The 27500-nt window shown below is 48.5% G+C and overlaps 1 protein-coding gene across 3 annotated transcripts in view; it reads left to right on the top strand.

The window, feature by feature from the left end:
• The window catches only part of homer2 (homer scaffold protein 2), a 129243-nt gene that overhangs the window by 80472 nt on the left and 21271 nt on the right, over positions 1-27500 (top strand). For all 3 annotated transcript variants that reach the window (XM_065012435.1, XM_065012434.1, XM_065012433.1), the window contains exons 3-5: positions 11582-11713; positions 14819-14911; positions 22992-23131. In XM_065012435.1, coding sequence (XP_064868507.1) covers positions 11582-11713; positions 14819-14911; positions 22992-23131 — 365 coding nt within the window. The remainder of the gene's footprint in view (positions 1-11581; positions 11714-14818; positions 14912-22991; positions 23132-27500) is intronic.

Below are 27500 nucleotides of genomic sequence, written 5' to 3'. Positions count from 1 at the left end.
AGGGGACCATAGGGGGTAGGGGACCGTAGGGGACCAGGGACCATAGGGGACCAGGGACCGTAGAGGACCATAGGGGGTAGGGGACCGTAGGGGACCAGGGACCGTAGGGGTAGGGGACCAGGGACCGTAGGGGACCAGGGACTGTAGGGGACCATAGGGCGTAGGGGACCGTAGGGGACCAGGGACCATAGGGGACCAGGGACCATAGGGGGTAGGGGACCAGGGACCGTAAGGGGACTAGAGACCATAGGGGTAGGGGACCAGGGACCGTAGGGGACTAGAGACCATAGGGGGTAGGGGACCGTAGGGGACCAGGGACCGTAGGGGACCATAGGGGGTAGGGGACCCTAGGGGACCAGGGTCCGTAGGGGGTAGGGGACCAGGGTCCGTAGGGGGTAGGGGACCAGGGACCGTAGGGGGTAGGGGACCAGGGACCGTAGGGGTAGGGGACCAGGGACCGTAGGGGGTAGGGAACCAGGGACCAGGGGACCAGGGACCGTAGGGGGTAGGGGACCAGGGACCGTAGGGGTAGGGGACCAGGGACCGTAGGGGGGGGTAGGGGACCAGGGTCCGTAGGGGACCAGGGTCCGTAGGGGGTAGGGGACCAGGGACCGTAGGGGGTAGGGGACCAGGGACCATAGGGGTAGGGGACCGTAGGGGTAGGGGACCGTAGGGGACTAGGGACCATAGGGACCAGGGACCGTAGGGGACTAGGGACCATAGGGGGTAGGGGACCGTAGGGGACTAGGGACCATAGGGGGTAAGGGACCGTAGGGGACTAGGGACCATAGGGGTAGGGGACCAGGGACCGTAGGGGACTAGAGACCATAGGGGTAGGGGACCGTAGGGGACTAGGGACCATAGGGGGTAGGGGACCGTAGGGGACTAGGGACCATAGGGGGTAGGGGACCAGGGACCATAGGGGGTAGGGGACCAGGGACCGTAGGGGACCAGGGACCATAGGGGGTAGAGGACCAGGGACCATAGGGGGTAGGGGACCATAGAGGACTAGGGACCATAGGGGTTAGGGGACCAGGGACCGTAGGGGACTAGGGACCATAGGGGGTAGAGGACCAGGGACCATAGGGGGTAGGGGACCGTAGAGGACTAGGGACCATAGGGGTTAGGGGACCAGGGACCGTAGAGGACTAGGGACCATAGGGGTTAGGGGACCAGGGACCGTAGGGGACTAGGGACCATAGGGGTTAGGGGACCAGGGACCGTAGGGGACCAGGGACCATAGGGGGTAGAGGACCAGGGACCATAGGGGTAGGGGACCGTAGAGGACTAGGGACCATAGGGGTTAGGGGACCAGGGACCGTAGGGGACTAGGGACCATAGGGGTAGGGGACCGGGGACCATAGGGGGTAGGGGACCAGGGACCGTAGGGGACTAGGGACCATAGGGGGTAGGGGACCGTAGGGGACTAGGGACCATAGGGGGTAGGAGGGGGAGAATAGGAGGGTAGGAGGGGGAGAATAGGAGGGTAGGAGGGGGAGAATAGAAGGGTAGGGGGGGGGAATAGGAGGAGGAGGATAGGAGGGGGAGGATGGTTGTGTGCATGTGTAGAAAACATACATGCAAATTTCAAATTTGTTGACCTCTCAGAGAAGTCTTCCTCGACCCCTAGCAACAGTCACCTCTAGATAACCTTGACAACAAGCTGAGCTGTGTCTCTAAAGCATGTCAGTAAAGGTTGTTGTCTAACTCCCCGTCTCTTTGAGTTCTCTTGTCTGACGTTGTGTTTTACAGAGCCTTTTATTGGAAATACAAAGCTCTGGGGATTTGTCATGCATGTCTGATTTGGACAGTGTTCTGAGCTCTCAGTGAGGTGTGAGGGTGTGAGGTCTCTCTGTGAGGTCTGAGCTCTGGCAAAAAAGATAAGTGTTAGCTCCTCGGTAGAGAGGGAGATGGGGTGGTGAGGGAAATATAAAAAGGAGGGAGAGGCAGGAGGATGAGGGAGAGGCAGGGAGAGGAGGAGGATGAGGGAGAGGCAGGGAGAGGAGGAGGATGAGGGAGAGGCAGGGAGAGGAGGAGAGAGACAGGATGATGAGGGAGAGGCAGGAAGAGGAGGAGAGAGACAGGATGATGAGGGAGAGGCATGAAGAGGAGGAGGATGAGGGAGAGACAGGGAGAGGAGGAGAGAGACAGTATGATGAGGGAGAGGCAGGGAGAGGCAGGAGGATGAGGGAGAGGAGGAGAGAGACAGGATGATGAGGGAGAGGCAGGGAGAGGAGGAGGATGAGGGAGAGACAGGGAGAGGAGGAGAGAGAGTATGATGAGGGAGAGGCAGGGAGAGGCAGGAGGATGAGGGAGAGACAGGGAGAGGAGGAGAGAGACAGGATGATGAGGGAGAGGCAGGGAGAGGCAGGAGGATGAGGGAGAGACAGGGAGAGGAGGAGAGAGACAGGATGATGAGGGAGAGGCAGGGAGAGGCAGGAGGATGAGGGAGAGGCAGGGAGAGGCAGGAGGATGAGGGAGAGGAGGAGAGAGACAGGATGATGAGGGAGAGGCAGGGAGAGGAGGAGGATGAGGGAGAGGAGGAGAGAGAGTATGATGAGGGAGAGGCAGGGAGAGGCAGGAGGATGAGGGAGAGACAGGGAGAGGAGGAGAGAGACAGGATGATGAGGGAGAGGCAGGGAGAGGCAGGAGGATGAGGGAGAGACAGGGAGAGGAGGAGAGAGACAGGATGATGAGGGAGAGGCAGGGAGAGGCAGGAGGATGAGGGAGAGGAGGAGAGAGACAGGATGATGAGGGAGAGGCAGGGAGAGGAGGAGAGAGACAGGATGATGAGGGAGAGGCAGGGAGAGGCAGGAGGATGAGGGAGAGGCAGGAGGATGAGGGAGAGGAGGAGAGAGACAGGATGATGAGGGAGAGACAGGGAGAGGAGGAGAGAGACAGGATGATGAGGGAGATGCATGGAGAGGCAGGAGGATGAGGGAGAGACAGGGAGAGGCAGGAGGATGAGGGAGAGGCAAGGAGAGGCAGGGAGAGGCAGGAGGATGAGGGAGAGGAGGAGAGAGACAGGATGATGAGGGAGAGGAGGAGAGAGACAGGATGATGAGGGAGAGGCAGGAGGGTGAGGGGGAGGCAGGGAGAGACAGGATGATGAGGGAGAGGCAGGAGAATGAGGGAGAGGCAGGAGAATGAGGGAGAGGCAGGAGGATGAGGGAGAGGCAGGAGGATGAGGGAGAGGCAGGAGGATGAGGGAGAGGCAGGAGGATGAGGGAGAGGCGGGAGGATGAGGGAGAGGCGGGAGGATGAGGGAGAGGCGGGAGGATGAGGGAGAGACAGGAGGGTGAGGGGTAGAGAGGGGGTTGAGGGGTAGAGATGGGGGTTGAGGGGTAGAGATGGGGGTTGAGGAAGAGATGGAGGGGAAAGAGGGAGACTGGTGATAATGGGGAGGGAGGGAGAGAGAGGAGGAAGAGGACGAGGAAGAATGAGAGGAGGACAGCAGTTGTCAGTTATTCCTAGTCCTAATTTTGGAGCAGGGCCATGTTGCTATGAGACAAGGGGTGCATAGTAATTAACATGTCTTGTGTTGTCTCTTAATTGTTGGGATCAGTTCTCTGTGCTGCTCGGAGACAGAGAGAGTGGGACAAAGAATGTTTTCTTTGTTTGTGTGTGTGTGTGTGTGTGTGTGTGTGTGTGTGTGTGTGTGTGTGTGTGTGTGTGATATGATTCCATTTCATGTGGAGGTTTCCAGAGGTGGGCCCAAGTCACTATTATTCCAGTCACAAGGTCAGAGTCTCGAGTCGAGTCCCAACTAGAACGGTTTGAGTCTCGAGTCGAGTCCCAACTAGAACGGTTTGAGCTTCAAGGTCAACAGTTCATATCCTGGATCCCCAAACAGTTTGTGGAGCTGCGTATTTACTATGTGTATTTACTATGAGTATTTACTATGAGTATTTATTATGAGTATTTACTATGAGTATTTACTATGAGTATTTACTATGAGTATTTGCTATGAGTACTATGGTATTTTTGAGTATTTATTATGAGTATTTACTATGAGTATTTGCTATGAGTATTTACTATGAGTATTTATTTGAGTATTTCTATGAGTATTTCTATGACAGTTCATATCCTGAGTATTTGCTATGAGTATTTACTATGCGTATTTACTATGCGTATTTATTATGAGTATTTACAATGAGTATTTACTATGTGTATTTACTATGAGTATTTATTATGTGTATTTACTATGTGTATTTACTATGTGTATTTACTATGTGTATTTACTATGTGTATTTACTATGAGTATTTACTATGCGTATTTACTATGAGTATTTACTATGTGTATTTACTATGTGTATTTATTATGTGTATTTACTATGCGTATTTACTATGCGTATTTATTATGCGTATTTATTATGAGTATTTATTATGAGTATTTATTATGAGTATTTACTATGTGTATTTACTATGAGTATTTATTATGAGTATTTATTATGAGTATTTACTATGTGTATTTACTATGAGTATTTATTTTACTATGAGTATTTACAATTAGTATTTATTATGAGTATTTATTATGTATTTACTAGTATTTATTATGAGTATTTACTATGTGTATTTTATGTGTATTTACTATGAGTATTTACTATGAGTATTTACTATGCGTATTTATTATGAGGTATTTATTGAGTATTTATTATGAGTATTTATTATGAGTATTTACTATGTAGTATTTATTATGAGTATTTATTGTATTTACTATGTGTATTTACTATGAGTATTTATTATGAGTATTTACTATGTATTTATTATGAGTATTTACTATGTGTATTTACTATGAGTATTTATTATGAGTATTTATTATGAGTATTTACTATGAGTATTTATTATGAGTATTTATTATGAGTATTTACTACGTGTATTTACTATGTGTATTTACTATGAGTATTTACTATGTGTATTTACTATGAGTATTTACTATGAGTATTTATTATGAGTATTTATTATGAGTATTTATTATGAGTATTTACTATGTGTATTTACTATGTGTATTTACTATGCCAATCCTCTCTCCCTCCAAATGACATTTGTGCTGCACCAGATCCTATCGCTGTAAATCAGCAATCTGTTCGCTTGCTCTGTTGTTCTCAAACTTTTTGACCTGCAACCTACCCCACCCCACCCCCAAAGGGGTGGTTCGCGACCCCGGTGCACAACCCCCCCACCCCACCCCCAAAGGGGTGGTTCGCGACCCCGGTGCACAACCCCCCACCCCACCCCCAAAGGGGTGGTTCGCGACCCCAGTGCACAACCCCCCACCCCACCCCCACAATCGCTGCCCAAATGTATCCTGTCATTGCAGCCATAAACACCGACGTAAACTACATTCTGAGATGGAAGTCATTCATGTTAGCAGCCAATATCAACTAGGGATATGATGTCACTTCTCTGGGGTCCAACAGGATAATACACCCTACCTTTCCTGTATGCAGTGGAGATGGAAAGACAAGGAGAGCACAGTCTGTCTGCAACTTGCCTGTCACTTTGGAGGGCCTGCCTGCCTGCCTGCCTGCCTTGCCTGCCTGCCTGCCTGCCTGCCTGCCTGCCTGCCCGCCCGCCCTCATCCTCCTGCCTCTCCTAGTGTGATGTTACAGCTGTCTTCAGACATACAGCCAGTAACCAGCCAAACTAGGTCTGTCTGAAATATGAACGTGATCAATGAATTAGCTGGGTAGACTAACGTTATCGTTCTGGCCGAGATGTGTCCGTACTGGATTGATAAACTGTATGGATAACTTTCTTTAATTATGGGTCATTTAAACGTAGGCATATTGGAGAAAATGAAACAAGAGCTGTTGTCTGGAGACTCATCTGGATCTGCTGTCTGGAGACTCATCTGGATCTGCTGTCTGGAGACTCATCTGGATCTGCTGTCTGGAGACTCATCTGGATCTGCTGTCTGGAGACTCATCTGGATCTGTTGTCTGGAGACTCATCTGGATCTGCTGTCTGGAGACTCATCTGGATCTGCTGTCTGGAGACTCATCTGGATCTGTAGTCTGGAGACTCATCTGGAGACTCATCTGGAGACTCATCTGGAGACTCATCTGGATAGGCTGTCTGGAGACTCATCTGGATCTGCTGTCTGGAGACTCATCTGGATCTGCTGTCTGGAGACTCATCTGGAGACTCATCTGGATCTGCTGTCTGGAGACTCATCTGGATCTGTTGTCTGGAGACTCATCTGGATCTGCTGTCTGGAGACTCATCTGGATCTGCTGTCTGGAGACTCATCTGGAGACTCATCTGGATCTGCTGTCTGGAGACTCATCTGGAGACTCATCGGGATCTGCTATCTGGAGACTCATCTGGAGACTCATCTGGAGACTCATCTGGATCTGCTGTCTGGAGACTCATCTGCATCTGCTGTCTGAAGACTCATCTGGAGACTCATCTGGATCTGCTGTCTGGAGACTCATCTGGAGACTCATGTGGAGACTCATCTGGAGACTCGTGTGGATCTGCGTGCCCTCCTTTGAGCAGCTAATGCCGATCACTGGTCCTTGGTCAACAGTCAAGATGAGCAACTAGTTGATTCTGAAACACAGATGAGTTTTTTTTAGACACTAATTTGGTGCGATACCGTAGGAAACCAGATCAAATAGGCTTAGGTGTGTGTGTGGTATCTGTAGACAATTTAAAATATGGATAAAAAAATTCCCATTCAGTTTCATACTCGTGACCCACGTTGAGAAGCACTGCGCTACGTCACCTGACCTGCATTGATTGACAGTTTTCTGGTCCAATCAGAGGGCCGACTGTGCATTTCACTAGTCAATCTGTTGCAGGTTTATTTGTATTTTTTTGCAATGTGCAATGCAGTGGCTGATATCTCTGGCGGCGCGGAGAGTAATCCTTGGAGACTGGGCCACAAAATGGGTGACAAAATGTTACAAAACCTGGCCACAGAATTTCAAGTCATAGTGGTACTACTATAGACCAGGGCCCTCAGGACCATTTAGGAGACAGTCTATCATTAGACTATTAATACATGTAATTATGCCACAGTAACAGGCCTGTTAAACAGCTACTAGTTTAACAGCTGGACTACACTGTAACCGAGAAGGGCTTGTGTCCCAAATGACTCCCTATTCCCTATATAGTGCACTACTTTAGACCAGAGTTCTATAGGGCTCTGGTGAAAAGTAGTGCACTATATAGGGAATAGGGTGCCTTTTTGGGATACAGGCTTGGGAGTCGTAATGACCATTATAGGGGTCAGTGGGCTGTGTGGACACGTGCATACTGGACATAGTGTGTGTGTGTGTGTGTGTGTGTGCGTGCAGCAGAGACTCTGAAGGAAACCAATCTAATGGTCCTGATATTACTCTGTTCCTCTTCAGATTACATAAAGCCTCCAGCTCTTTCTCTTGTCATTGTGTTATTATGGAAATGTTTCTCTCTTTCTCTGGAGTTCAGAAGGGAATGGAGTCTGTTAACAGAAGTGGGGTTTATTTTAGTTTTTTTTGCCCAAAAAGCAATTGAGTTATTTCACTTTTACTTTGATTTCTGATGCTGAATAAGAGCTTGATCTTTGGCCAGAGTTGTATTGTAGAAGCTAAACGGTTAGCTTCACTTCTGAATCTTGTACCAGAAGATTTATTTTAGATGTACTGAGAACAAAATAAGTTGTGGCTTGTGTCAACAACAACAAACAGGAAACTGAAAACCTTGTGGGGGGGGGGGGAAATCTATATTTTATATTTGTCAATAGGACTTCTGCTCATGTTTTCCATGGAGAACACAGACCCATGCTGTTCTGCGCAGTGGGATAAGGTTTGTCTTGGCCAGCCCAGTCCCAGTCCCAGCCCAGTCCCAGAACCAGTCCCAGTCCAGTCCCAGTCCCAGTCCAGTCCCAGAACCAGTCCCAGTCCAGTCCCAGTCCAGTCCCAGTCCAGTCCAGTCCCAGAACCAGTCCCAGTCCAGTCCCAGTCCAGTCCCAGTCCAGTCCCAGTCCCAGTCCAGTCCAGTCCAGTCCCCCAGTCCCAGTCCCAGTCCCAGTCCCAGAACCAGTCCCAGTCCAGTCCCAGCCCAGTCCCAGCCCAGTCCCAGCCCAGTCCCAGAACCAGTCCCAGTCCAGAACCAGTCCCAGTCCCAGAACCAGTCCCAGTCCAGTCCCAGTCCCAGTCCAGTCCCAGTCCCAGTCCCAGTCCAGTCCCAGCCAGAACCAAAAGTAATATAATACAGTGTTGTGAAAGAAATATTGGCCCCACTTTCTAATTTTCTCTACTTTTGCATATTTTTTTTAATACTGGAATGTTGTCAGATCTTCAACCAAAACCTAATATTAGATAAAGGGAACCTGAGTGAACAAATAAGACAACAATTTACATACTTATTTAATTAATTTGATGAACAAGGTTATGCAACAGTCAATGCCCCAGTGTGTAAAAGTAATTGCCCCCGAGGACACTCAGTAACTGGTTGCTCCACCTTGTATCTGCGACGACTCCAACCCAATGCTTCCTGTAGTTGATCAGTCTCCCACCTTGTATCTGCGACGACTCCAACCCAACGCTTCCTGTAGTTGATCAGTCTCCCACCTTGTATCTGCGACGACTCCAACCCAACGCTTCCTGTAGTTGATCAGTCTCCCACCTTGTATCTGCGACGACTCCAACCCAACGCTTCCTGTAGTTGATCAGTCTCTCACCTTGTATCTGCGACGACTCCAACCCAACGCTTCCTGTAGTTGATCAGTCTCCCACCTTGTATCTGCGACGACTCCAACCCAACGCTTCCTGTAGTTGATCAGTCTCCCACCTTGTATCTGCGACGACTCCAACCCAACGCTTCCTGTAGTTGATCAGTCTCCCACCTTGTATCTGCGACGACTCCAACCCAACGCTTCCTGTAGTTGATCAGTCTCCCACCTTGTATCTGCGACGACTCCAACCCAATGCTTCCTGTAGTTGATCAGTCTCTCACCTTGTATCTGCGACGACTCCAACCCAACGCTTCCTGTAGTTGATCAGTCTCCCACCTTGTATCTGCGACGACTCCAACCCAACGCTTCCTGTAGTTGATCAGTCTCCCACCTTGTATCTGCGACGACTCCAACCCAACGCTTCCTGTAGTTGATCAGTCTCCCACCTTGTATCTGCGACGACTCCAACCCAACGCTTCCTGTAGTTGATCAGTCTCCCACCTTGTATCTGCGACGACTCCAACCCAACGCTTCCTGTAGTTGATCAGTCTCCCACCTTGTATCTGCGACGACTCCAACCAAACGCTTCCTGTAGTTGATCAGTCTCCCACCTTGTATCTGCGACGACTCCAACCCAACGCTTCCTGTAGTTGATCAGTCTCCCACCTTGTATCTGCGACGACTCCAACCCAACGCTTCCTGTAGTTGATCAGTCTCTCACCTTGTATCTGCGACGACTCCAACCAAACGCTTCCTGTAGTTGATCAGTCTCTCACGTCGCTGTGGAGTTATTCTTTTGGCCCACTCTTCCATGCAGAACTGCTGTAACTCGGCGCCGTTTGTGGGTTTTTAAGCATGACCTGCTCGTTTCAAGTCCTGCCACGACATCTCCGTTGGGATTAGGTCTGGACTTTGACTAGGCCGTTCCAAAACTTCAAATGTGTTTTGCTTTTTAGCCATTTTCATATAGACTTGATGTTTTGGATCGTTGTCTTGCTGCATGACCCAGCTGTGCTTCAGTTTCAGCTCACAAACGGATGGCCTGACGTTCTCCTGTAGAATGATCTGATACAGAGCAGAATTCACGGTTCCTTCTATTAAAGGCAAGTCGCTTAGATCCTGAGGTAGCAAAGCCTCCCCAAACCACCACACCACCATCACCATGCTGGACCCCAAACCATCACACCACCATCACCATGCTGACCCCAAACCATCACACCACCATCACCATGCTGACCCCAAACCATCACACCACCATCACCATGCTGACCCCAAACCACCACACCACCATCACCATGCTGGACCCCAAACCATCACACCACCATCACCATGCTGACCCCAAACCATCACCACCACCATGCTGGACCCCAAACCATCACACCACCATCACCATGCTGGACCCCAAACCATCACACCACCATCACCATGCTGACCCCAAACCATCACACCACCATCACCATGCTGACCCCAAACCACCACACCACCATCACCATGCTGACCCCAAACCATCACACCACCACCATGCTTGACCGTTGGTATGCGGTTCTGGGGAATGAAGTGTTTGGTTTTCGCCAGGCATAATTGGACCCATGTCGTCCAAAAAGTTATACTTTTGACTCATCTGTCCATAGAACAGTCTTCCAAGAGTCTTGATGATCATCCAGGTGCTTTTTGGCAAACTGGAGTCAACTTTTTGGATGAGATGGGTCCCATTATGCCTGGCGAACACCAAAGGACTTCAGGGGCTTATTCTGTTGCAAAAACTTTATTAAATGGAATGAAATAGGGAGGGACCTACCTGAATTTGTCCAATAGAAACTCTTGTTTTAGTGTTTGGACTAATGATTACACCCCAGGTGTGCACATGCAAAACTGTGGCCAACTGAGGTTTCCCAAACTGGTTTGCCAACTGAGGTTTCCCAAACTGGTTTCCCAAACTGGCTGCCAATTGAGGTTTCCCAAACTGGCTGCCAACTGAGGTTTCCCAAACTGGCTGCCAACTGAGGTTTCCCAAACTGTTTGTGCTTTGACCCTTTCCCATGTCCCAGTAGCCCAGCAAGGCACGTACCCCCTCAAGCTGCTCCAGGTATTTCCGTTGTGCCCTTGAGCAAGGCACGTACCCCCTCAAGCTGCTCCAGGTATTTCCGTTGTGCCCTTGAGCAAGGCCCGTACCCCCTCAAGCTTCTCCAGGTATTTCCGTTGTGCCCTTGAGCAAGGGCACGTACCCCCTCAAGCTGCTCCAGGTATTTCCGTTGTGCCCTTGAGCAAGGCACGTACCCCCTCAAGCTGCTCCAGGTATTTCCGTTGTGCCCTTGAGCAAGGCCCGTACCCCCTCAAGCTGCTCCAGGTATTTCCGTTGTGCCCTTGAGCAAGGCACGTACCCCCTCAAGCTGCTCCAGGTATTTCCGTTGTGCCCTTGAGCAAGGCACGTACCCCCTCAAGCTGCTCCAGGTATTTCCATTGTGCCCTTGAGCAAGGCCCGTACCCCCTCAAGCTGCTCCAGGTATTTCCGTTGTGCCCTTGAGCAAGGCACGTACCCCCTCAAGCTGCTCCAGGTATTTCCGTTGTGCCCTTGAGCAAGGCACGTACCCCCTCAAGCTGCTCCAGGTATTTCCGTTGTGCCCTTGAGCAAGGCACGTACCCCCTCAAGCTGCTCCAGGTATTTCCGTTGTGCCCTTGAGCAAGGCACGTACCCCCTCAAGCTGCTCCAGGTATTTCCGTTGTGCCCTTGAGCAAGGCCCGTACCCCCTCAAGCTGCTCCAGTTATTTCCGTTGTGCCCTTGAGCAAGGCACGTACCCCCTCAAGCTGCTCCAGGTATTTCCGTTGTGCCCTTGAGCAAGGCACGTACCCCCTCAAGCTGCTCCAGGGGCACCACCGCATCTCCTACTAACGTGTCATTTCCTGTCTCCCTTCAGGTGATCATCAACAGCACCATCACCCCAAACATGACCTTCACCAAGACCTCCCAGAAGTTTGGCCAATGGGCTGACAGCAGAGCCAACACAGTGTTCGGACTGGGGTTTGCCTCCGAGCAGCAGCTGGCCAAGGTACTGATTGGTTCATTGATTTTCTGTTACAATTTTAAAAAGACAAAGCTATTCCATCACTACTGTTAAGATATAGCTGTTCCGTCACTACCGGCAACATAAAGCCATTCCGTCACTACCTCTGTGTTTGTTTGGTCCAGTATGTGTTGTTGTTGTTTGGGAACCACCATGGATATGAGTTGATTAATCATCTCATGGGATTTTATCCTTCACATATTTTACAATGAATAAATAGTAGATAGTCTAGTTTGTCCCTGAGCTCATCATGTCAGAGTAACTCACCTCATCTCCACCACATCCCAAACGGCACCCTATTCCCTTTATAGTGCACTACTTTAGACTAAGGTCTATAGGGGTGATGGTGCACTACTTTAGACTAAGGCCTATAGGGGTGATGGTGCACTACTTTAGACTAAGACCTATAGGGGTGATGGTGCACTACTTTAGACTAAGGTCTATAGGGGTGATGGTGCACTACTTTAGACCAAGGCCTATAGGGGTGATGGTGCACTACTTTAGACTAAGGCCTATAGGGGTGATGGTGCACTACTTTAGATTAAGGCCTATAGGGGTGATGGTGCACTACTTTAGACTAAGGCCTATAGGGGTGATGGTGCACTACTTTAGACTAAGGCCTATAGGGGTGATGGTGCACTACTTTAGACTAAGACCTATAGGGGTGATGGTGCACTACTTTAGACTAAGGTCTATAGGGGTGATGGTGCACTACTTTAGACCAAGGCCTATAGGGGTGATGGTGCACTACTTTAGACTAAGGCCTATAGGGGTGATGGTGCACTACTTTAGACTAAGGCCTATAGGGGTGATGGTGCACTACTTTAGACTAAGGCCTATAGGGGTGATGGTGCACTACTTTAGACTAAGGTCTATAGGGGTGATGGTGCGCTACTGTTGACTAAGGCCTATAGGGGTGATGGTGCACTACTTTAGACTAACGTCTATAGGGGTGATGGTGCACTACTTTAGACTAAGGTCTATAGGGGTGATGGTGCACTACTGTTGACTAAGGTCTATAGGGGTGATGGTGCACTACTTTAGACTAAGGCCTATAGGGGTGATGGTACACTACTTTAGACTAAGGTCTATAGGGGTGATGGTGCACTACTGTTGACTAAGGTCTATAGGGGTGATGGTGCACTACTTTAGACTAAGGCCTATAGGGGTGATGGTGCACTACTGTTGACTAAGGTCTATAGGGGTGATGGTGCACTACTTTAGACTAAGGTCTATAGGGGTGATGGTGCACTACTTTAGACTAAGGTCTATAGGGGTGATGGTGCACTACTTTAGACTAAGGTCTATAGGGGTGATGGTGCACTACTGTTGACGAGGCCTATAGGGGTGATGGTGCACTACTTTAGACTAAGGCCTATAGGGGTGATGGTGCACTACTTTAGACTAAGGTCTATAGGGGTGATGGTGCACTACTGTTGACTAAGGTCTATAGGGGTGATGGTGCACTACTTTAGACTAAGGCCTATAGGGGTGATGGTGCACTACTGTTGACTAAGGTCTATAGGGGTGATGGTGCACTACTGTTGACTGAGGCCTATAGGGGTGATGGTGCACTACTGTTGACTAAGGTCTATAGGGGTGATGGTGCACTACTGTTGACTAAGGTCTATAGGGGTGATGGTGCACTACTTTAGACTAAGGTCTATAGGGGTGATGGTGCACTACTGTTGACTAAGGTCTATAGGGGTGATGGTGCACTACTTTAGACTAAGGTCTATAGGGGTGATGGTGCACTACTTTAGACTAAGGTCTATAGGGGTGATGGTGCACTACTGTTGACTAAGGTCTATAGGGGTGATGGTGCACTACTTTAGACTAAGGTCTATAGGGGTGATGGTGCACTACTTTAGACTAAGGTCTATAGGGGTGATGGTGCACTACTGTTGACGAGGCCTATAGGGGTGATGGTGCACTACTGTTGACTAAGGTCTATAGGGGTGATGGTGCACTACTGTTGACTAAGGTCTATAGGGGTGATGGTGCACTACTTTAGACTAAGGTCTATAGGGGTGATGGTGCGCTACTGTTGACGAGGCCTATAGGGGTGATGGTGCACTACTGTTGACTAAGGTCTATAGGGGTGATGGTGCACTACTGTTGACTAAGGTCTATAGGGGTGATGGTGCACTACTTTAGACTAAGGTCTATAGGGGTGATGGTGCACTACTTTAGACTAAGGCCTATAGGGGTGATGGTGCACTACTGTTGACTAAGGTCTATAGGGGTGATGGTGCACTACTTTAGACTAAGGTCTATAGCGGTGATGGTGCACTACTGTTGACTAAGGCCTATAGGGGTGATGGTGCACTACTTTAGACTAAGGCCTATAGGGGTGATGGTGCACTACTGTTGACTAAGGCCTATAGGGGTGATGGTGCACTACTTTAGACTAAGGTCTATAGGGGTGATGGTGCACTACTTTAGACTAAGGTCTATAGGGGTGATGGTGCACTACTTTAGACTAAGGTCTATAGGGGTGATGGTGCACTACTTTAGACTAAGGTCTATAGGGGTGATGGTGCACTACTGTTGACTAAGGTCTATAGGGGTGATGGTGCACTACTTTAGACTAAGGCCTACAGGGGTGATGGTGCACTACTGTTGACTAAGGTCTATAGGGGTGATGGTGCACTACTGTTGACTAAGGTCGATAGGGGTGATGGTGCACTACTTTAGACTAAGGTCTATAGGGGTGATGGTGCACTACTTTAGACTAAGGCCTATAGGGGTGATGGTGCACTACTGTTGACTAAGGTCTATAGGGGTGATGGTGCACTACTTTAGACTAAGGTCTATAGCGGTGATGGTGCACTACTGTTGACTAAGGCCTATAGGGGTGATGGTGCACTACTTTAGACTAAGGCCTATAGGGGTGATGGTGCGCTACTGTTGACTAAGGCCTATAGGGGTGATGGTGCACTACTTTAGACCAGGTTCCATTGGGGACATGTGATTACATCATCATTAAGCGACACACACACATCGCTTGTCTCCAGTGATTTTTGTTTTTATATTTGAACTTGTATTAATCAATCTTTTTCCTTGTTTATTTTTCTCATCTTGTTTCAGTTTGCTGAGAAGTTCCAGGAAGTGAAGGAAGCAGCGAAGCTGGCCAGGGACAAGTCACAGGAGAAGATGGAGACATCGAGTAACAATTCCCAGGTAACACACACAGACACATGGTCACACACACACGCATTATAACATGTGAAGAAGAGGTGAATCGCACACACACAGAAACACACACACGCAAACACACACACACGCATGTGCACAGATACATACAGTTGAAGTCGGAAGTTTACATAGGTTGGAGTCATTAACTCGTTTTTTCAACCACTCCACAAATGTCTTGTTAACAAACTATAGTTTAGGCAAGTCGGTCAGGACATTTACATTGTGCATGAGTCATTTTTCCAACTATTGTTTACAGACAGATTATTTCACTTATAATTCACTGTATCACAATTCAAGTGGGTCAGAAGTTTACATACACTAAGTTGACTGTGCCTATAAACAGCTTGATGATATGACTTTAGAAGCTTCTGATAGGCTAATTGACATCATTTGAGTCAATTGGAGGTGTACCTGTGGATGTATTTCAAGGCCAACCTTCAAACTCAGTGCCTCTTTTCTTGACATCAAGGCTGATTTCTTTTGATTTGTAGACCTCCACAAGTCTGGTTCATCTTTGGGAGCAATTTCCAAACGTCTGAAGGTACCACGTTCATACGTACAAACAATAGTACGCAAGTAATAACACCATGGGACCACGCAGCCGTCATACCACTCAGGAAGGAGACGAATTCAGTCTCCTAGAAATTAATGCATTTTGGTGTCGAAAAGTGCAAATCAATCTCAGTACAACAGCAAAGGACCTTGTGAAGATGCTGGAGGAAACAGGTGCAAAAGTATCTATATCCACAGTAAAACGAGTCGACATAACCTGAAAGGCCGCTCACCAAGGAAGAAGCCACTGCTCCAAAACCGCCATAAAAAAGCCAGACTACGGTTTACAACTGCACATGGGGACAAAGAATGTACTTTTTGGAGAAATGTCCTCTGGTCTGATGAAACAAAAATAGAACTGTTTGGCCATAATGACCATCGTTATGTTTGGAGGAACAAGGGGGAGGCTTGCAAGCCAAAGAACACCATCCCAACCGTGAAGCACGGGGGAGGCAGCATCATGTTGGGGGTGCTTTGCTGCAGGAGGGACTGGTGCACTTCACAAAATAGATGGCATCATGAGGGAGGACAATTATGTGGATATATTGAAGCAACATCTCAAGACATCAGTCAGGAAGTTAAAGCTTGGTTGCAAATGGGTCTTCCAAATGGACAATGACCAAGCATACTTCCAAAGTTGTGGCAAAATGACTTAAGGACAACAAAGTCAAGGTATTGGAGTGGCCATCACAAAGCCCTGACCTCAGTCCCATAGAAAATGTGTGGGCAGAACTGAAAAAGCATGTGAGAGCAAGGAGGCCTACAAACCTGACTCAGTTACAGCAGCTCTGTCAGGAGGAATGGGCCAAAATTCACCCAACTTATTGTGGAAGGCTGCCCGAAACGTTTGACCCAAGTTAAACCATTTAAAGGCAATGCTACCAAATACTAATTGAGTGTATGTAAACTTCTGACCCACTAGGAATGTGATGAAAGTCATAAAAGCTGAAATAAATCATTCTCTACTATTATTCTGACATTTCACATTCTTAAAATAAAGTGGTGATCCTAACTGACCTAAGACAGACTAAGGTGTATGTTATCTTCCGACTTCAACTGTGCATACACACACTCAGTAATGAGTGACTAGGTGTAGTAAAGTGATACTTGGTGTGTGGGGGTCAAAGGTGACAGGGAGTCACTTATCATCTGCCAGCCGCCAAACAGACACATAATCTACCCTGGGAGGCTGTAATGTGACGGGTCAGAGCTGTAAAAAGTCTGCTGGATTGTGTTACATCATCTCATCAACAGCCTGAGGACAGTATTCTGACTGTCAGTTCTGTTCTAACATGTCCTCTCATTAGTATTCTAACATGTCCTCTCATTAGTATTCTAACATGTCCTCTCATTAGTATTCTAACATGTCCTCTCATTAGTATTCTGACTGTCAGTTCTGTTCTAACATGTCCTCTCATTAGTATTCTGACTGTCAGTTCTGTTCTAACATGTCCTCTCATTAGTATTCTAACATGTCCTCTCATTAGTATTCTGACTGTCAGTTCTGTTCTAACATGTCCTCTCATTAGTATTCTAACATGTCCTATCATTAGTATTCTAACATGTCCTCTCATTAGTATTCTAACATGTCCTCTCATTAGTATTCTGACTGCTAGTTCTATTCTAACATGTCCTCTCATTAGTATTCTAACATGTCATCTCATTAGTATTCTAACATGTCCTCTCATTAGTATTCTGACTGTCAGTTCTGTTCTAACATGTCCTCTCATTAGTATTCTAACATGTCCTCTCATTAGTATTCTAACATGTCCTCTCATTAGTATTCTAACATGTCCTCTCATTAGTATTCTAACATGTCCTCTCATTAGTATTCTAACATGTCCTCTCATTAGTATTCTGACATGTCCTCTCATTAGTATTCTGACTGTCAGTTCTATTCTAACATGTCCTCTCATTAGTATTCTAACATGTCCTCTCATTAGTATTCTGACTGCTAGTTCTATTCTAACATGTCCTCTCATTAGTATTCTAACATGTCATCTCATTAGTATTCTAACATGTCCTCTCATTAGTATTCTGACTGTCAGTTCTGTTCTAACATGTCCTCTCATTAGTATTCTAACATGTCCTCTCATTAGTATTCTAACATGTCCTCTCATTAGTATTCTAACATGTCCTCTCATTAGTATTCTAACATGTCCTCTCATTAGTATTCTAACATGTCCTCTCATTAGTATTCTGACATGTCCTCTCATTAGTATTCTGACTGTCAGTTCTGTTCTAACATGTCCTCTCATTAGTATTCTAACATGTCCTCTCATTAGTATTCTGACTGTCAGTTCTGTTCTAACATGTCCTCTCATTAGTATTCTAACATGTCCTATCATTAGTATTCTAACATGTCCTCTCATTAGTATTCTAACATGTCCTCTCATTAGTATTCTGACTGCTAGTTCTATTCTAACATGTCCTCTCATTAGTATTCTAACATGTCATCTCATTAGTATTCTAACATGTCCTCTCATTAGTATTCTGACTGTCAGTTCTGTTCTAACATGTCCTCTCATTAGTATTCTAACATGTCCTCTCATTAGTATTCTAACATGTCCTCTCATTAGTATTCTAACATGTCCTCTCATTAGTATTCTAACATGTCCTCTCATTAGTATTCTGACATGTCCTCTCATTAGTATTCTGACTGTCAGTTCTATTCTAACATGTCCTCTCATTAGTATTCTAACATGTCCTCTCATTAATATTCTAACATATCCTCTCATTAGTATTCTAACATGTCCTCTCATTAGTATTCTAACATGTCCTCTCATTAGTATTCTAACATGCCCTCTCATTAGTATTCTAACATGTCCTCTCATTAGTATTCTAACATGTCATCTCATTAGTATTCTGACATGCCATCTCATTAGTATTCTGACATGTCCTCTCATTAGTATTCTGACTGTCAGTTCTATTCTAACATGTCCTCTCATTAGTATTCTGACTGTCAGTTCTATTCTAACATGTCCTCTCATTAGTATTCTGACTGTCAGTTCTATTCTAACATGTCCTCTCATTAGTATTCTAACATGTCCTATCATTAGTATTCTAACATGTCCTCTCATTAGTATTCTGACTGTCAGTTCTATTCTAACATGTCCTCTCATTAGTATTCTGACTGTCAGTTCTATTCTAACATGTCCTCTCATTAGTATTCTAACATGTCCTCTCATTAGTATTCTAACATGTCCTCTCATTAGTATTCTAACATGTCCTCTCATTAGTATTCTGACTGTCAGTTCTATTCTAACATGTCCTCTCATTAGTATTCTAACATATCCTCTCATTAGTATTCTAACATGTCCTCTCATTAGTATTCTAACATGCCCTCTCATTAGTATTCTAACATGCCCTCTCATTAGTATTCTAACATGTCCTCTCATTAGTATTCTAACATGTCCTCTCATTAGTATTCTAACATGTCCTCTCATTAGTATTCTAACATGTCCTCTCATTAGTATTCTAACATGTCCTCTCATTAGTATTCTAACATGTCCTCTCATTAGTATTCTAACATGTCCTCTCATTAGTATTCTGACATGTCCTCTCATTAGTATTCTGACATGTCCTCTCATTAGTATTCTGACATGTCCTCTCATTAGTATTCTGACATGTCCTCTCATTAGTATTCTGACTGTCAGTTCTATTCTAACATGTCCTCTCATTAGTATTCTAACGTCCTCTCATTAGTATTCTAACATGTCCTCTCATTAATATTCTAATATGTCCTCTCATTAGTATTCTAACATGCCCTCTCATTAGTATTCTAACATGTCCTCTCATTAGTATTCTAACATGTCCTCTCATTAGTATTCTAACATGTCCTCTCATTAGTATTCTAACATGTCCTCTCATTAGTATTCTGACTGTCAGTTCTATTCTAACATGTCCTCTCATTAGTATTCTGACTGTCAGTTCTATTCTAACATGTCCTCTCATTAGTATTCTGACTGTCAGTTCTATTCTAACATGTCCTCTCATTAGTATTCTGACTGCTAGTTCTATTCTAACATGTCCTCTCATTAGTATTCTAACATGTCATCTCATTAGTATTCTGACTGTGTACGCTCCCTATTTAAGCCCCTAAACTCCCTGGATATATTGGTTGAGGCCCAAATGGAACCCTATCCACTACGTTTGACCAGCGCCAATGACAACCGTAGCATGTGTTCTCTTTATTTGGTCAGACATCAGATGGTTTAATCACATTCATATTCAGAGGAAACTGGACTCTATTACTGTCTATTACTCTCCATTTATTAGATAAAGTTGAATAGGTTTTTTTTTTTCATTTTAAATTTGCATAGATAATTATTTAATATGTGCTCTACTGGGCTGTAATGATAATATCTTCATTAATTAGCAGTAGTTGGTTGTTTTGGGATGTATAATCTCTCTTCGACAGAGCTACGCTAACATAACTGGTACCTTTTAGAATCTGTGGGGAAGGAATGGGAATGCGTGGGCTAACGAGTAGCAGTAGTTGGTTGTTTTGGGATGTATAATCTCTCTTCGACAGAGCTACGCTAACATAACTGGTACCTTTTAGAATCTGTGGGGAAGGAATGGGAATGCGTGGGCTAACGAGTAGCAGTAGTTCCAGTGTTTGGGGTTTTCCATCACCGGTTATTTGGACAAATCACATCTATCACATTTCTGAAGGGGCCATTCGGCCCCGTCATTTGTTGAGAGACGGTGGAGCTCCTCGTTCCAGCATCTCTTAATCCCCTCAGATATGGAAGCAAAAAATGAATCCAGCAGCTGACCAATCACGTGAGACTTTAGTTCCGGGTTAACCGAGATGGTTCTATTCATTAATAGATTGCTGGTTTACCTGATAAAACCCTTGCAACACAGAGAGAGGAGAGGATGTCTGTGTCCTAAATAGCACCCTATTCCCTATATAGTGGTACTACTATAGACCAGGGCCCTATTCCCTATATAGTGGTACTACTATAGACCAGGGCCCTATTCCCTATATAGTGGTACTACTATAGACCAGGGCCCTATTCCCTATATAGTGGTACTACTATAGACCAGGGCCCTATTCCCTATCTAGTGGTACTACTATAGACCAGAGCCCTATTCCCTATATAGTGGTACTACTATAGATCGGAGCCCTATTCCCTATATAGTGAACTACTATAGACCAGGGCCCTATTCCCTATATAGTGGTACTACTATAGACCAGAGCCCTATTCCCTATATAGTGGTATTACTATAGACCAGAGCCCTATTCCCTATATAGTGGTACTACTATAGACCAGGGCCCTATTTCCTATATAGTGGTACTACTATAGACCAGAGTCCTATTCCCTATATAGTGGTACTACTATAGACCAGGGCCCTATTCCCTATATAGTGGTACTACTATAGACCAGAGCCATATTCCCTCTATAGGTGTACTACTATAGACCAGGACACAACCCAATTGAACACTAATTGGAGATTCTGGAGCGCTGCCTGAGACAGTGTTTTCTATCACCATCAACACCCTATTTTAAGACACTTTATGTTGGTGTTTCCGTTATTTTGGCGGTTACAACTCCGTGTCCCAAATGGCTCCCTATTCCCTATTGGCCCTGGCCAAAAGTAGTGGACTATATAGGGAATAGGGTGCCATTGGGGATTCAGGGGTGGTTTGAGAGGTGTTTTTCTGGCCTCTCACCCAGCCAGCCAGTCTTAGCCTGCCAGGTCTGCTCAGTACTCTCTGTTACTATTGACATGCCCCAAATGGCACCCTATTCCCCATAGACCCTGGTCTAAAGTAGTGCCCTATATAGGGAATAGGGCTCTGGTCTAAAGTAGTGCCCTATATAGGGAATAGGGCTCTGGTCTATAGTAGTACCACTATATAGGGAATAGGGCTCTGGTCTATAGTAGTACCACTATATAGGGAATAGGGCTCTGATCTATAGTAGTGCACTATATAGGGAATAGGGTGCCAATTGGGATGTAGCCTATAACTGCATGGTATTTCAGAGCTGGTCAGTACTAACTAGCTGTTACTATAACTACATGGTGTTTCAGAGCTGGTCAGTACTAACTAGCTGTTACTATAACTACATGGTGTTTCAGAGCTGGTCAGTACTAACTAGCTGTTACTATAACTACATGGTGTTTCAGAGCTGGTCAGTACTAACTAGCTGTTACTATAACTGCATGGTGTTTCAGAGCTGGTCAGTACTAACTAGTTGTTACTATCTGACTGTTACTATAACTACATGGTGTTTCAGAGCTGGTCAGTACTAACTAGCTGTTACTATAACTGCATGGTGTTTCAGAGCTGGTCAGTACTAACTAGTTGTTACTATCTGACTGTTACTATAACTGCATGGTGTTTCAGAGCTGGTCAGTACTAACTAGCTGTTACTATAACTACATGGTGTTTCAGAGCTGGTCAGTACTAACTAGCTGTTACTATAACTGCATGGTGTTTCAGAGCTGGTCAGTACTAACTAGCTGTTACTATAACTACATGGTGTTTCAGAGCTGGTCAGTACTAACTAGTTGTTACTATCTGACTGTTACTATAACTACATGGTGTTTCAGAGCTGGTCAGTACTAACTAGCTGTTACTATAACTACATGGTGTTACAGAGCTGCTCAGTACTAACTAGCTGTTACTATAACTACATGGTGTTTCAGAGCTGGTCAGTACTAACTAGCTGTTACTATCTGACTGTTACTATAACTACATGGTGTTTCAGAGCTGGTCAGTACTAACTAGCTGTTACTATAACTACATGGTGTTTCAGAGCTGGTCAGTACTAACTAGCTGTTACTATAACTGCATGGTGTTTCAGAGCTGGTCAGTACTAACTAGCTGTTACTATAACTACATGGTGTTTCAGAGCTGGTCAGTACTAACTAGCTGTTACTATCTGACTGTTACTATAACTACATGGTGTTTCAGAGCTGGTCAGTACTAACTAGCTGTTACTATAACTACATGGTGTTTCAGAGCTGGTCAGTACTAACTAGCTGTTACTATAACTACATGGTGTTTCAGAGCTGGTCAGTACTAACTAGCTGTTACTATCTGACTGTTACTATAACTACATGGTGTTTCAGAGCTGGTCAGTACTAACTAGCTGTTACTATAACTACATGGTGTTTCAGAGCTGGTCAGTACTAACTAGCTGTTACTATAACTACATGGTTTTTCAGAGCTGGTCAGTACTAACTAGCTGTTACTATAACTACATGGTGTTTCAGAGCTGGTCAGTACTAACTAGCTGTTACTATAACTACATGGTGTTTCAGAGCTGGTCAGTACTAACTAGCTGTTACTATAACTACATGGTGTTTCAGAGCTGGTCAGTACTAACTAGCTGTTACTATAACTGCATTGTGTCTCAGAGCTGGTCAGTACTAACTAGCTGTTACTATCTGACTGTTTAACTACAGATGTCAGGAGTCTGACTCAGCTCTATGAAACAGAATCATCCTCTGGTATCTGACATGATAAATTCTCCTCGTCCTCCCCTTCCTCCAGGAGTCGGGTCGTGAGACCCCCTCGTCCACCCAGGCCTCCAGCATCAACGGGACGGACGATGAGAAGATCTCCCACGGAGGACCGGAGACCGCAGCGCTGATGAGCGAGAACGACAAACTCAAGACCACTGTGGAACAGAGGTAAGGAGGGAGGGGGAGAGGTAAGGAGGGAGGGGGAGAGGTCAGGAGGGAGGGAGGGGGAGAGGTCAGGAGGGAGGGGGAGAGGTAAGGAGGGAGAGGTAAGGAGGGAGGGGGAGAGGTCAGGAGGGGGGGGAGAGGTCAGGAGGGAGGGGGAGAGGTCAGGAGGGAGAGGTAAGCAGGGAGGGGGAGAGGTAAGCAGGGAGGGGGAGAGGTCAGCAGGGAGGGGAGAGGTCAGCAGGGAGGGGGAGAGGTCAGGAGGGAGGGGAGAGGTCAGGAGGGAGGGGGAGGGAGAGGTCAGGAGGGAGGGAGGGGGAGAGGTCAGGAGGGAGGGAGGGGAGAGGTCAGGAGGGAGGGAGGGGAGAGGTCAGGAGGGAGGGGGAGAGGTGAGGAGGGAGGGGAGAGGTCAGGAGGGAGGGAGGGGAGAGGTGAGGAGGGAGGGGAGAGGTCAGCAGGGAGGGGGAGGTCAGGAGGGAGGGGGAGGGAGAGGTCAGGAGGGAGGGAGGGGGAGAGGTCAGGAGGGAGGGAGGGGGAGAGGTCAGGAGGGAGGGGAGGGGAGAGGTCAGGAGGGAGGGGAGAGGTCAGGAGGGAGAGGTCAGGAGGGAGGGGGAGAGGTAAGGAGGGAGAGGTCAGGAGGGAGGGGGAGAGGTCAGGAGGGAGGGGAGAGGTCAGGAGGGAGGGGGAGAGGTCAGGAGGGAGAGGGAGAGGTAAGGAGGGAGGGGAGAGGTAAGGAGGGAGGGGGAGAGGTAAGGAGGGAGGGGTCAGGAGGGAGGGGAGAGGTCAGCAGGGAGGGGGAGAGGTAAGGAGGGAGGGGGAGAGGTCAGGGGGGAGAGGTAAGGAGGGAGGGGAGAGGTAAGGAGGGGGGGAGAGGTAAGGAGGGAGGGGGAGAGGTCAGCAGGGAGGGGGAGAGGTCAGCAGGGAGGGGAGAGGTCAGGAGGGAGGGGGAGAGGTCAGCAGGGAGGGGAGAGGTCAGGAGGGAGGGGAGAGGTCAGGAGGGAGGGGAGAGGTCAGCAGGGAGGGGGAGAGGTCAGCAGGGAGGGGAGAGGTAAGGAGGGAGGGGAGAGGTCAGCAGGGAGGGGGAGAGGTCAGGAGGGAGGGGAGAGGTAAGGAGGGAGGGATGGGGAGGCGTAAGGAGGGAGGGGGAGAGGTAAGGAGGGTGAGGGAGAAGTAAGGAGGGAGGGGGAGAGGTAAGGAGGGAGGGGGAGAGGTAAGGAGGGAGGGGGAGAGGTAAGGAGGGAGAGGGAGAGGTAAGGAGGGGGGGGAGAGGTCAGGAGGGAGGGGAGAGGTAAGGAGGGAGGGATGGGGAGGCGTAAGGAGGGAGGGGGAGAGGTAAGGAGGGTGAGGGAGAAGTAAGGAGGGAGGGGGAGAGGTAAGGGGAGGGGGAGAGGTAAGGAGGGAGGGGGAGAGGTAAGGAGGGAGAGGGAGAGGTAAGGAGGGGGGAGAGGTAAGGAGGGAGGGATGGGGAGGCGTAAGGAGGGAGGGGGAGAGGTCAGCAGGGAGAGGGAGAGGTAAGGAGGGTGAGGGAGAGGTAAGGAGGGGGGAGAGGTAAGAGGGAGAGGTCAGGAGGGAGAGGTCAGGAGGGAGAGGTCAGGATGGAGGGGTAGGGGAGGGGAGAGGTAAGGATGGGTAAGGGGAGAGGTAAGGAGGGAGGGGGAGAGGTAAGGAGGGAGGGGGAGAGGTCAGCAGGGAGGGGGAGAGGTCAGCAGGGAGGGGGAGAGGTCAGGAGGGAGGGGAGAGGTAAGGAGGGAGGGGGAGAGGTCAGGAGGGAGAGGTAAGGAGGGAGGGGGAGAGGTAAGGAGGGAGGGGGAGAGGTAAGGAGGGAGGGGAGAGGTCAGCAGGGAGGGGGAGATGTCAGGAGGGAGGGGGAGAGGTGAGGAGGGAGGGGGAGAGGTCAGGAGGGAGGGGAGAGGTAAGGAGGGAAGGGGAGAGGTCAGCAGGGAGGGGGAGAGGTCAGGAGGGAGGGGGAGAGGTCAGGAGGGAGGGGAGAGGTAAGGAGGGAGGGATGGGGAGGCGTAAGGAGGGAGAGGGAGAGGTAAGGAGGGAGGGGAGAGGTAAGGAGGGAGGGGTAGGGGAGAGGTAAGGAGGGGTAAGGGGAGGGGTAAGGAGGGAGGGAGGGGGAGAGGTAAGGAGGGAGGGGTATGGGGAGGGGAGAGGTGAGGGGAGGGGAGAGGTGATCGGGAGAGATAAGGAGGGGGAGAGGTAAGGAGTGAGGGGGAGAGGTCAGCAGGGGAGGGGGAGAGGTAAGGAGGGAGGGGAGAGGTCAGCAGGGAGGGGGAGAGGTAAGGAGGGAAGGGGAGAGGTCAGGAGGGAGGGGAGAGGTAAGGAGGGAGGGATGGGGAGGCGTAAGGAGGGAGGGGGAGAGGTCAGCAGGGAGAGGGAGAGGTAAGGAGGGTGAGGGAGAAGTAAGGAGGGAGGGGAGAAGTAAGGAGGGAGGGGGAGAGGTAAGGAGGGAGGGGGAGAGGTAAGAGGGAGAGGTCAGGAGGGAGAGGTCAGGATGGAGGGGTAGGGGGAGGGGAGAGGTAAGGATGGGTAAGGGGAGAGGTAAGGAGGGAGGGGGAGAGGTAAGGAGGGAGGGGGAGAGGTCAGCAGGGAGGGGAGAGGTCAGGAGGGAGGGGGAGAGGTCAGGAGGGAGGGGGAGAGGTAAGGAGGGAGGGGAGAGGTCAGGAGGGAGAGGTAAGGAGGGAGGGGGAGAGGTAAGGAGGGAGGGGGAGAGGTCAGCAGGGAGGGGGAGAGGTCAGGAGGGAGGGGGAGAGGTCAGCAGGGAGGGGAGAGGTGAGGAGGGAGGGGGAGAGGTCAGGAGGGAGGGGGAGAGGTCAGCAGGGAGGGGGAGAGGTCAGCAGGGAGGGGGAGAGGTCAGCAGGGAGGGGGAGAGGTCAGGAGGGAGGGGAGAGGTCAGGAGGGAGGGAGGGGGAGGTCAGGAGGGAGGGATGGGGAGGCGTAAGGAGGGAGGGGGAGAGGTAAGGAGGGAGGGGGGGAGAGGTAAGGAGGGGTAAGGGGAGAGGTAAGGAGGGGGTAGGGGGAGAGGTAAGGAGGGAGGGGGATGGGGAGGTAAGGAGAGAGGGGGAGAGGTAAGGAGGGAGAGGTGAGGGGGAGGGGGAGAGGTAAGGAGGGGGAGAGGTGATCGGGAGAGATAAGGAGGGGGAGAGGTAAGGAGTGAGGGGTGGTAAGGAGGGAAGGGTAGGGGGAGAGGTAAGGAGGGAGGGGTAGAGGTAAGGAGGGAGGGGTAGAGGTAAGGAGGGAGGGGGAGAGGTAAGGAGGGAGGGCGAGGGAGATAACAACAGACTCAAGACCACCGTGGAAAAGAGGTCAGTAAACATTTTAACACACATCATAGAACGTGGAGAACCCACTGAACATTGAGTTCAGGTGAACCTTAAAGACCTTAAATACCCTCGTAGGTGGTGATAATGGCAGGCCATGTTTGAGGTTTCCAGGTAGTTTACTCATCTCTGACAACATCAGCTGGCTGCAGAGAGATGGAAGGTATCAGCTGGCTGCAGAGAGATGGAAGGTATCAGCTTGCTGCAGAGAGATGGAAGGTATCAGCTTGCTGCAGAGAGATGGAAGGTATCAGCTGGCTGCAGAGAGATGGAAGGTATCAGTGCAGAGAGATGGAAGGTATCAGCTTGCTGCAGAGAGATGGAAGGTATCAGCTTGCTGCAGAGAGATGGAAGGTATCAGTGCAGAGAGATGGAAGGTATCAGCTGGATGCAGAGAGATGGAAGGTATCAGCTGGCTGCAGAGAGATGGAAGGTATCAGCTGGCTGCAGAGAGATGGAAGGTATCAGCTTGCTGCAGAGAGATGGAAGGTATCAGCTGGCTGCAGAGAGATGGAAGGTATCAGTGCAGAGAGATGGAAGGTATCAGTGCAGAGAGATGGAAGGTATCAGCTTGCTGCAGAGAGATGGAAGGTATCAGCTTGCTGCAGAGAGATGGAAGGTATCAGTGCAGAGAGATGGAAGGTATCAGCTGGATGCAGAGAGATGGAAGGTATCAGCTGGATGCAGAGAGATGGAAGGTATCAGCTGGCTGCAGAGAGATGGAAGGTATCAGCTGGCTGCAGAGAGATGGAAGGTATCAGCTTGCTGCAGAGAGATGGAAGGTATCAGCTTGCTGCAGAGAGATGGAAGGTATCAGTGCAGAGAGATGGAAGGTATCAGTGCAGAGAGATGGAAGGTATCAGTGCAGAGAGATGGAAGGTATCAGCTGGCTGCAGAGAGATGGAAGGTATCAGTGCAGAGAGATGGAAGGTATCAGCTTGCTGCAGAGAGATGGAAGGTATCAGCTGGCTGCAGAGAGATGGAAGGTATCAGCTGGCTGCAGAGAGATGGAAGGTATCAGCTGGCTGCAGAGAGATGGAAGGTATCAGTGC

This window comes from Oncorhynchus nerka, linkage group LG27, assembly GCF_034236695.1.
Source record: "Oncorhynchus nerka isolate Pitt River linkage group LG27, Oner_Uvic_2.0, whole genome shotgun sequence".
Classification (NCBI taxonomy): Eukaryota; Metazoa; Chordata; class Actinopteri; order Salmoniformes; family Salmonidae; genus Oncorhynchus; species Oncorhynchus nerka.
This window is presented reverse-complemented; position numbering and strand designations above follow the sequence as displayed.